The sequence below is a fragment of the Akebia trifoliata genome, chromosome 7 (genome assembly GCF_017979445.1).
Source record: "Akebia trifoliata isolate Shusen 1 chromosome 7, ASM1797944v1, whole genome shotgun sequence".
NCBI lineage: Eukaryota > Viridiplantae > Streptophyta > Magnoliopsida > Ranunculales > Lardizabalaceae > Akebia > Akebia trifoliata.
The window spans coordinates 16,087,490-16,099,002 of NC_141381.1; the positions used below are offsets into that span (position 1 = coordinate 16,087,490).

The 11,513-nt window shown below is 35.8% G+C and overlaps 1 protein-coding gene across 2 annotated transcripts; it reads left to right on the forward strand.

Moving 5' to 3' along the window:
• The first annotated feature begins 5,996 nt into the window (after window positions 1-5,996).
• LOC147398276 (UPF0481 protein At3g47200-like) lies at window positions 5,997-8,726 on the forward strand. 2 transcript variants are annotated; one of them, XM_086447421.1, is made up of 2 exons: window positions 5,997-6,794; window positions 7,843-8,726. In XM_086447421.1, exons 1-2 carry the CDS (start codon window positions 6,216-6,218, stop codon window positions 8,548-8,550), a joined length of 1,287 nt encoding a protein of 428 aa, XP_086303547.1. In that variant the 5' UTR covers window positions 5,997-6,215; the 3' UTR covers window positions 8,551-8,726. The 2 variants fall into 2 exon arrangements, with proteins under 2 accessions (XP_086303547.1, XP_086303548.1); XM_086447422.1 differs by having other exon boundaries at window positions 5,998-6,794; window positions 7,846-8,726.
• Window positions 8,727-11,513: the final 2,787 nt, after the last annotated feature.

Here is an 11,513-nt window from a genome sequence, read left to right on the forward strand (position 1 = left end):
TGGATTGAGGTTTTTTGTAAGATGTGGCTACCTAAGCACGGGGTCTGATAGGGTTAGCCTTTGAAATCCTTGACTTCTTGGCACAGAGCTCGATTTGAAGTCTCAGATAAAATGAGATGATTTTTGAAAGTGATTTACGTTTTAACCATGCGATACAATTTTGGGATATTTTTCGTTTTCCCTTATTAATTCCAAATTTCGAACTTCCATCTTCCCTTTTCATAGAAGTTACGGGATCGTCTTGAGAGAGCTTAACGTAGCGTAATTGTCCTTGAAAGAGACTTGCATGATGGTATGATATTTGAGTATTTGGTGTGTCATCATGTCTCGAATATGAAGAGAATCATCGTTGACCAAGCTGCTTAGATCAGAGTCTTAGAGGATGACTTGATGCCTACTACACTTTCCAGGGAAATGCTTGAGTGGCTCTTTGCCCCGCTATTCCTTATTGTACCCTGCTTTTAATGAGAATGATGTAGCACTATTTGAAATGAATGAAATAGGTTTTTTACATAGTGGCCTCAGATATATCTACTGCTTTCGAAAACACTTGATTTTAAGAAAAGTCCTAGATTCTTCGTCATAGGCCAAAAATAGTAATTTTGATGATGCATTTTTTTTTGTTTTAGGTTTTAAAATATTGTTTTTGTTGAATAATCTGTGACAGACTGTGTTTGAAAACTCTGAAAGTTAACGATCATGGTGCATTTGCCAAATGTCGAGGATACAAGTGTCAGCTAATCCTTAGCCTCTTTAGAGTCATCCCCGAGATTGAGAATTTTGACTGAGTTATCTTAGTTACATCTGTTGGAACATTGAGGACTTTGAGATTTTTACCGTTCACAGTTTATACTCTTACGAGCCAGGAGTTTTTTTTTTTTCTTTCTTATATGTATATTTTTTATTTTTTTTATTTTTATTTATTTTTTATTTTTCATTTTTACCCCTGGCGCCAGTTACGATTTTCACCAGACCCGATTTCCACATTGTTGCGCATCGACGCCCTTTCTGGGTTTTTATCGTACCGGTGGTTTTGATCTTGCCATGGATTGATCTTTTTACTCACAGTACCCTTGCGGGTTTTCACCATGCCCTTTTAGTCTATGCTTTCTTTATAGATTTTCACTTTGAATACCTTCTCGATTTCTGTGTGCCCCTTGTGGTTTGGTAACTCAAGTTGAACTGCGAGATCAAACACTCTACTCTTCTAGTGGCGCTCTTTCTTGAGTAACAGATCTGGACTCCCCTCTCGAGTTCCTCCGACGATTTTCATGGTACGGTGACTCAAGTTGAGCTTCGAGATCAATGACTCTACACTTTGAGTCACTTTTTTTTTTCAAATATTCGATCTGGTCTCCCCCCTTGGGTCTTCCAAAGACTTTGGTAGCTTGAAATCCGAATTAAGTAGCAAAATCAACTATACCCTGACGATGTTTTTCATGACATGCTTCCACCTTGATCGAGTTACCTTGAGCCATTCCTTAGTCTGAGAGGACTTTAAATAGGACGAAATGTAGGCTTAGGTTAGGGTTATGGAAGGATAAGAAGGCTGAATCTAGATTTATTTAGGTAAAGGATGGACGCGGGGTTGGTCTATTTTTGTTTCGAAAATATGATCTATGTCTCCTCCCAGTGTCTCACGAACTTATTTAGGTAGGAGATTTGGGTCGAGCTTAAGATCAACTATTCGAGATTTTTGACTTTTTGATTTTTTTTGTACTTTTCGCTGTTCATAGTTTATCCTCATGCGGGCCAGGAGTATACTTTGGTATTTTTTGTTTTGACTTTTGATTGCTTTTTTTTTTTTTTTGATAGCCGTAACTTGCCCCAGTCCTGGGTTAAGAAATGAATGTGATGGCTCAAAAAGGGTTAACTAAAGGTAGATAATTGTTCAGGTAGTAGAAAGATGGCCTCTTTTCATTTCAAGGAACTACTTTAGGCGTAATAATAGGTTCAAATGCCGTGAGATTGTAGAGCTCGATGTCGTCTTCAACTTCTTTATCGTCGAAGTTCAACGATCACCTGATTTCGATGGATTTAGAAGGGAAAAGGGTGGAAACCCTTGATTCTCTAAGAACTTAGTTTTGGATGTTATTAGAGAGAAGGAAAAGTGAAGTGAAAGAAATTAGATTTCTTTTATTTAAGAACTAGAGTGGTAAAGTTGGTATTTCTTATTTATTTCTATTTTCGACGATAATTCGACTTTCTGAACTCGAAAATCGATGAATGAATATTCCATTATCTAAAATCTTTCATTACGGATCTAATGGTGTATTCAGATCTTACTAATTCTTTTTCTAATAAGAAATCACTATTTTTGGATCCCACTTAACACGAAATTCGATGATTTTATAATTTTTCCGTCCAAACTCGAATTCAAGCGTGCTTATAGGCTAAAATATGTTTTTCGACCATTTTAAGTTTAATGGAGAAGTTAAATTTCGTTAAAAATGAACCGAAAAGAATTTGAGTTTTTATCCTAAGCCACTCTATTAAAATTTTTCCTCAAAATTTCAATACTTGGTTTTTTCAAGATATGAATTAGAAATTCGGGGTATTACAATTGTCATGATAATTTGTTCTAATATGATGAGATTGGAAGAATTTATGAAATACCTTTGTATCGATTTAGTATTTGTGTTGATATTTAGGACCTCATTGTCACATGTTGCACAGGATGACAATGAGCAAATCATGTGGATATTTGAAGATAATATGGGCACATAATACAAACAGTTGTCATGACTACTTGGAATGGGTTAATTGCTGCTAAATTAATCCCATAAGTGATTGAATCATGAAGGAGGGGATAAATTCGTAACTACCCCACTACCCCTTAACGGGAAGGATCGTGCATGGAAACTAGACCTTAATGGAAGGATCATGGACGAAAATTTTTTTTTGTCTTAGAAGGCCTAAGGTGATAGAACAAATGTCTGCGCACGAGTTTCGTCAGAGAAAAATGTACTAGAATTCTTATTGAACTGCACATTGACTTGACTGTCTGGAGGATTTTCTATAGGAATAACCAACCCTGAAAGTGATAAGCAGAAGGAAGGGCAAAGATGGAACGCACGAGAAATAGAACCCACACATTTTGAGTTGACTTACAAGAGTTAATTGACTCAATAATTTGCCAAGTTGACTCGGTGAATTGGTTACATCAAGTTTTTGGATCAAGTTACCTCAACATGACACGTTTATAAACACTGTGATATGGAGCAATATGGACTACTAAAATCTCAACTGTCTTTTGAGGCCCTCCACCTATAACTTATGTGTGAGATGAGAGACAAAACACAAGTTTCCTTGATATCAATTCAGGCTTCTTAGAGAAAACACAGGTTTTCCAAATCACTAAATTTGAAATTTTGAGTTGCCTCCCTGATTCTTTTACCTTGCCAACTTGGTATATAATATATATATATATATATATATATATTGGATTGACTGAGTCAAGGTAAAATGATCAGGGAGGCAATTCAAATTTAATTAAATAAAAGGAAGCACGTCTACTGTGCCTAATCATCTACGGAGCAAAGCCAAACTATCACTTTATTTATTTCGTTCCTTCTTGGGAAGAGAGAAAGCCCATGTTGAACAGAACTTCATACTTTGCTTCTCGTTGGGACAAGGAATCGCAACTTTTCTTCTTGTAAGGGACTCAGATTATCCGCATTCTCCTCTGTCCATCATTAATATAAAACTTTTGGTCAAAAAAAATGTATCATTGTCTATGGGAATAAAGGAGAAGATTACGAAGAGTGAGCAAGCTTTAGAGAAAATGCTTAAGAGGGAAGAAAAAACACAATTATTTTGTCCCCCATTTTTCTTTTATATTTTTTCTGGTCCTAATATATTGGATATATCTTTATAAATAGCTCCTAACTTTTGGATAACTTGATAATCCCAGATAAAAAATGCCTTCAAATTACAAAACAAAAAAAACATAAAAACAAAAAAAATTCCACAAATTGAGTTATGGACACCATTCATGTTAAATCCCATCCATCCACTTCTTGTCGACTCTCAAAATTTCAATATAATTCATAACTTTCCTTTTGACCGTTTTGTATGAATTTCTTAAAATTTCTCTCTTTTTCCGTTATGTTTGTCAATCTAAAATAGTTTTGGCCCTCCCTTTTCAAAGATGGATTTAAAAAATATTAAATAAAATTATTTATTAAAAATTTAGATCTAAATGTAATGTGATCTCCATATATATGTTCATTTAAGTTTGGTTGAAACACCAAAATTAGTATATTGCAGTTTTGTACCATGAGCTATTTGGTCCCTTCACCTTAAAATATCCATCAAAAGTTCAAAGAAATTAAATAAATTATTATATTATTTGGAGTTTCATCCAAATAAATTCACGTGTCTATCTCAATATTCCCACTGATTAGTACAACACAAACAATCCAAATAGAAGAAAATTTTATCCCTTCACAAGAATCAAAATTTTATATTAATGATCGATAGAGGAGAATGCGGATAATCTGAGTCCTTTACAAGAAGAAAAGTTGCGATTCCTTATCCCAACGAGAAGCAAAGTATGAAGTTCTATTTAACGTGGGCTTTCTCTCTTCCCAAGAAGGAATGAAATAAATGAAGTGATAGTTTGGCTTGCTACCTCGATGATTAGGCACAGTACTCGTGCTTCCTTTTATTTAACTAAATTTGAATTGCCTCCCTGATCATTTTACCTTGACTCAATCAATCCAATATAATAATATAATAATATATATATTTTATATACCAAGTTGGCAAGGTAAAAGGATCAGGGAGGCAATTCAAATTTTAAAATTTAGTGATTTGGAAAACCTGTGTTTTCTCTAAGAAGCCTGAATTGATATCAAGAAAGCTTGTGTTTTGTCTCTCATCTCACACATTAGTTATAGGTGGAGGGCCTCAAAAGACAGTTGAGATTTTAGTAGTCCATATTACTCCACATCATAGTGTTTATAAACGTGTCATGTTGAGGTAAGTTGACCCAAAAACTTGATTTAACCATTCAGCTTATCACTTTCAGGGTTGGTTATTCCAATAGAAAATCCTGCAGACTGTCAAGTCAATGTGCAGTTCAATAAGAATTCTAGTAGATTTTTGTCTGACAAAATTCGTGCGCATACGTTTCTTCTATCACATTAGGTTTTTTAAGACAATTTTTTTTTTCCATCCATGATCCTTCCATTAAGGTCTAGTTTCCATGCACGAGCCTTCCCTTTAGGGAGTAGTGGGGTAGTTACGAATTTATCCCCTCTTTCATGATTCAATCAATTATGGGACTAATTTAACAGCAATTAACCGATTCCAAGTTGTCATGACAACTGTTTGTATTATGTGCCCATATTATCTTACAATATCCACATGATTTGATCATTGTCATCCTCTGCAACATGTGACAATGAGGTCGTCACTTTACAGCAATCGTCGTACCATCTACAATTTTTTCATATTTACAATATTTGTTTGGAGTCGTGTTGGATTGACTAAGAATTTACTGTGATTCACATTGTGCTGATATGGAGGTGTGCATAGAATGAAAGATACTTTTCACTCCTACCTCGATAAAAAGCATCAATTGCTCCGTACGCACATCCATATCAGCATAGTGTGAAATGCAGTGAATTTGACAGTCAGTTTAGCATTTTCCATCAACATTTATTACTTCATGATTTAAACTTTTTGCCATTTATTATCTCAGTGTGACTACCACGCACCAAATATACTATGGTCCGATTGGAAACACGATGGAATTAATATTTTAAAAATATTAAAAATAAATTTTTAGTTGACTCATGACTCGGAAGTTGGAACTTGACTTGGCTCGATGGGCATTAACGTCAAGGGTACTCTTCCAAAGTTCTAAATCAACGATCCATCTAGGGGGGAAAAAATAAAAAAAAAAACAAGGGAGGCATTTCAAATATGAGTCATTGTAAAGGGAGTAAGTCAAAAGAAGAAGTTGTAAAATAAACGACTTTTCCTTTCCATCCTCAAACGAGTTGAAATTTGAACAGAGGATTGAGGTTGGAGGAAAAAATATAGTATATAATTTTCCAGAGATTGTCCAGGAATCCATCTTAACTAGAGGGGATATTTTCCCAACCGTTTTTTTGTTTGATGGACATTAGGCTAGTGTTCTCAGTTCTCCTATAAATTAAACTAATGAGAAAAGAAACTGAAGAAGATTTTGTATCTTATCAGATGTAATGTATATGGGAGATCATTCCAATTCCAATCATACATTAATGAATGGGGAGGGAGAGGAGGAGGAAGATTTTTGGAATACACAGTCGATTTATAGATTACCAAGATTCATCAAAGAGAGAAATGCGATCAATACTTATGAGCCCCTACTTGTCTCCATTGGTCCTTACCATCATGGAAAAGATCACTTGAAGCCCATGGAAGTCCATAAGCGTAGAGCTTTACATCATTTCATCAAGAGATCAGATCTACCCATTGAAGTTTACAGGTCTGCGTTGATGGAAGTAGAGCAACAATTGAGGCAGGCTTATGAACAACTTGATTATGAGAAATGGGGAGATACAGATAAATTTCTTGGTTTGATGATGCTCGATGGTTGCTTCATTCTTGAGTTCTTGGATATCAGTTCTGGTTCACCCAAGGACTATGCCACCGACGATCCTGTTTTCAGCTACTATGGAAGTATTATTCATTTCAATTATGTTATGAGAGACCTTTTGTTGTTAGAGAATCAACTGCCCTATTTGGTTCTCGAAAAGCTCGTTTCGGTTGCAGAGATGCAACAAGGGGTTCCTCCAGAGGTGAGAAATTCGCATCCATAGAAAAATTATCGAAGAACGATGCTCAATTATAATTTTTTTAGGCCAAAACTTTTGACGAAATACCGATTCCGGCTCACTATTCATTTTAATTCCCAAAATGTATATGTACAGGTTTTCAAGTGACGATCTTGCAGGTCTATAGTGACAATTTCTCTGGTAATTAAAAGTAGGTTTGCTACTTTTAGAGAGATTGCCACTATATTATCCAGCGAGATTGTCACTTTTGACCTGCAAGATCATCACTTGAAAAATCTGACGTTTTGGGAAGTAAGCTGAACTGTTAGGCAGAATCGCAATTTCACCATGTTCGGCTCATGAAATGGTAATTTAGTACCCTTTACTAAAACTGGTATAAACTACTTAAAAATTACAGAAGCAGTATGAAAATCAAATTACAGACGATATGCAGATCAAAAGTCATCCTGATTAAATTGAGGATTGGATTTCACTGATTTAAGACAAATTGAAAAAAAAAAAGTAGTCAATTTGCCCACTTTACCTGTTTTGTAACAAATGTAATTACAAAAATGGGAGTAAACAAAAACAGCAAATATGTCGTTTTTAAATTAAAAGTAGCGAATTCGCTGCTTTACCTGTTTTGTAACAAAAATTGTTTGCAAAACTGGTTATATACCAGTTTTTGTAATTACATATTTCATAGCCAATTATGTAATTTTTGAAAAGTTGATGTCCGTTTTTATAATTCTTTCGGCATCTCATCTTTGTTCCTAAATTAATAAAAAGAAAATAATACATAGTGAATTCACCCTATTTACCTGTTTTGTAACAAATGTAATTAAAAAACAACAAATTAATTTGTCATTTTTAAATGAAAAAGTAGCCTTTTTGTCACTTTATTTACAAAACTTAGTTTATATGCCCATTTTTGTTTTACATTTTCCTAGTCGATTCTGTAATTTTTGAAAAGTTCATATCCATTTCTGTAATTCTCTCGTTGTTTTTTTTTAAATTTCTATTCCAAAATTAATTAATAAGCGTTAATTTGTGTTTGGCCTTACTTTGATAGCAGAAAATACACGCAGTTTTAGCACAGATGCTGATGTTTGCTCCAAATATGGGTCCAGGCCGGCATATGTTAGACATGTTCATGAAGGGTCTGTTTCAAGGAGTAACAAGTAGTCAAGTGACAATGGATGGACACTGCGCATATCAGCTTAACAAGGCAGGAATTCAATTCAAGAAGATCGATAGCTTCAGTAACATCAGTTTTGACAAAAATCAAGGAACATTAAACCTTCCCCCCATCAACATTAACCATTATACAATATCTACCTTTGTGAATCTGAAAGCTTTTGAGCTTCGTGGGACCACAAGGCGGGATTTCAACTCCTACATTTCCCTCATGAACACACTTATTGAATCGGTCAAGGATGTCAACCTCCTCAAATCTGAAGGAATAATTGTGAATTTATTGGGCTGTGATGAGGATGTAGTGAAGCTATTCAAGGATCTGGCAAAGGACATTGTGGTGGACATGAATTGTAAGTCGTGCATTGCAGGCATAGAAATGAATGAGTGTTACAATGTGAGGATGCAACAGTGGAAAAATAAAGTTGAGGGACGAGTTGTTGAGTGGCTTTCGAGTCTCCATCAAAATTATTTCAGCAATCCATGGACTTCTATTTCAGTTGTGGCTGCTGCTTGTCTTTTGGGACTCACTGTGATTCAGACCATTTACACACTTCGCACCTTTTACTCTCCCAAACACAAGTAGCTAGTTTTATTTCTCGTCCACTTATTTTATTTTTCTTATTTGTGCATCTGTAAGAGTACTAAGTTGGCTGTTATAACAGTTCAGCTACAATTGAGGCTTTTAGCTTCTTTAAACTTTTAATGCACGAGTCCTTCTCCAAGCAAAACTTTGTAATCTTCAATTCATAAGGCATTTGTTACTACACAAAAAAATTTGATCTCTCTCTTGCATCCAACCCAATGCTTTAATTCCAATTGCTCAAAATCAAATACTCCAATCTAAGGATACATTTAATCCAGAAATCCATGGAAATTCAATAATCTTGTACAAATCAAACATGAAAAATATGAAGAAAAAGGAAGAAAAAAAACATGCTACGACAATAGAAGATCTTTTCAAGTTTTTACCCACTATGGGAATACATCCACAGCCACCTATATATGCAACCCACCTTCACCTCTACAAGAAGGCCGAAAGGTTTTTAGCTAGGAAAAGGAGGAAAACAATTTGTAGAGATTTTTTCATTCACATTCTCTCATCCATATAATGAAAGAATGCCTACTTAACAGAAATCCTCTTTAATAGATTATATCTCTTGCGAAGAATTACAGTCTAGTATTCTTCTTTGTCAAGACAAGTTATTCTTCTTCTCATGCAAAACTTAATGAGATTAATCCTTCTTCTCTGGCCATACAAGTAAATTATAATTTTCTACTTGGGAAAAAATAATTTGATTCCAATCTTCTTCTTTAGTGAGATGACCAGATTTCAATCTTCTTCTAAGGTTAACCGAGACACTGGTGTGGTATATACTATAGATACCACATTTTCCACTCGCCAGATTTCGCAACTCATCACTCTATTTATTGTTGGATTCCTAATGGTGAGTAAGGAACTGAAAACTTGCATTGTAAGTCTTGCATTTCTTCTTAGGCCTTCAAACTCTTTTCCAATGCCTCGACAACATTTTCAAACATAAAAGTTATGGAGGCCTTTTTAGGCTTACACTCCTCGAGATATGTGTGTCGCCTTGAGATGACTTCAGTTTTGATTAGAAGACTTTTCTTCAATTCTTTTTCGGCTTTAGACGATAGAAGGAGAGAAAGTGAGAAGGACGACACCCCAGTTTGGTGCCTACGGATGATCTTCTGATTAAGTCAGTAAATAGTGTGAATAAAAGAAATCAAGGGTTGAAAAACGAAAAAGATGATAAAAATATCTTAGGAGTATTTTTTCGATGGATTTCTTCAATCCCTTCTTAGTCTTTAAGAAAGGGTTTTGTAAACACCCCAATTTGCACAAGCCCACCTAAAAAAAGACCAAACTTGCAAAAATCTTAAGTTTAGATCAAATAAATCACAAAGGCCTTAATAGGCCCATGGTCCATAATAATAAGCACTTGACAATTTTCTCATGCATACAAGCATCATTCATCCCTTTTACTATTCAAACCTTGTCTCTAGCTCACTACCTTAACTGAGTGATGAGTGTCTCGAAATACTAAATTATACGCACGTTTCCCAGACATTTATTTTGATTTGTGTCCCTATTTCTTTGTATTAAGGTTGTAGACACGTGATTTCGTCATTACGACGGCCGCATCTACTATGATTTGAAGTCGCCACCATTCATATTGTAAGTGGGTGTGAATGGTCACCCGATGTGCATTTTTGAAAAAGTGACATTTTGGCATTTTAGTGACTCACGTGGATAAGGTACGGATCAAACCTTAAGATCCGGGGTAAGCGGCTCGGTTGGAGAAAAGGGAAGGTGTTAGGCACCCTTTTCTCCCCACTAATTAGTGGTAACCTCAACTCAACTCGGTCATTTTGATTAAAAAAAATACAAAAATGATGTGCCACGTGTTGTGCATTTGTACCCTAGATAGGGGTTCATTTTCGGCTTGATCATAGGGTCATTCCATTGATGGAAATGACCCTTATAGACCTTTAGCCTTGGGGTCCATTCATCCTAAAAAATAAAATGAAGGGGAGAGGGTGATAGAAGAGGGAGAGGAGAGGATGTAGAAGAGAGAGGGGGGGGGTTGCCTTGAACCCACCTTGTATCTTGTTCTTCTTTTCTTCTTCTTCTTGCTAGTCTTCTTGAGTCCTTAGTATTTTAAACAAATACAACTCTTTTTTTTTTGATTGAAGGAGTAGAGAAGAGATGATAAGGGAGATGAGTGTAGTAGTGATTTTTTTTTTATGAGACTTGGGGAGGGTTGGTGTGAGAGAAGTGGTAATCTTGGTGAGAATTGGTGATGGTTGTTAGTAGAGAGAGTGTTGGGGAGAAGTTTTGTAATGAGAAGTTGGGGGCCATTTTTGGGAAGAGGAGGAGGGTATTTATAGATGTTTAAGAGTTATTTTAGGGATATAATGGGGTGAAGTGAAGAAAATGGGTAGAATGGTTATGAGTTTGAGAGAGAAGTGGGTGTAATTTAGAGGAGATTGGAGGGTATTTAGGGAAGGGGGGTTAAATGGGTGAGTTTTGACCCAAATGGTTTGGATCCTACCCAACCCATTTGGGTGGAGTGTTTGGTGAGGTGAGTTTAAGATGGTGGTTGAGATTAAATGGTGTTTGGTTTAAGAGAATGGAGGATTTAAAGAGGTGGTTGATGATATTTTGGGAGGGTGAAGGAGATGATGCCATGTGTTAAGTGGGTGGAAATGAAGGGTTGGGATAGGTTGATGGGAGAGGTTGAGTGTTTGACTTGAGAGGATGGTGTAGGTTTAGGTTGTAGATGTAGGTTTTGTAGGGAATGATGAGGGTAGATTAGGGGAGATTAGGGGAGGGTATAGGTTAGGGTGTGGGTAGATGTGTTGATTTGAGAGAAAAGGTGATGGGTTGATGTGTGGGTAGATGGGATTTAAAGCAAATTATGGGGTAGGTAGTTGGGTGAGGGAGGTGAGATGGGGTGATGACATGTGTCATCTTTTGATGATAAAAGAGTGATTGGTTGATGTGGGTTGTGGTTTTGGGTTAGG

Excerpts from the sequence above, each read along its gene's own strand:
- LOC147398276 (XM_086447421.1), top strand. The coding sequence starts at position 6,216 with ATGTATATGGGAGATCATTCCAATTCCAATCATACATTAATGAATGGG. Across the intron at positions 6,795-7,842 it reads AACAAGGGGTTCCTCCAGAG|CAGAAAATACACGCAGTTTT; the intron begins GTGAGAAATTCG and ends TTACTTTGATAG.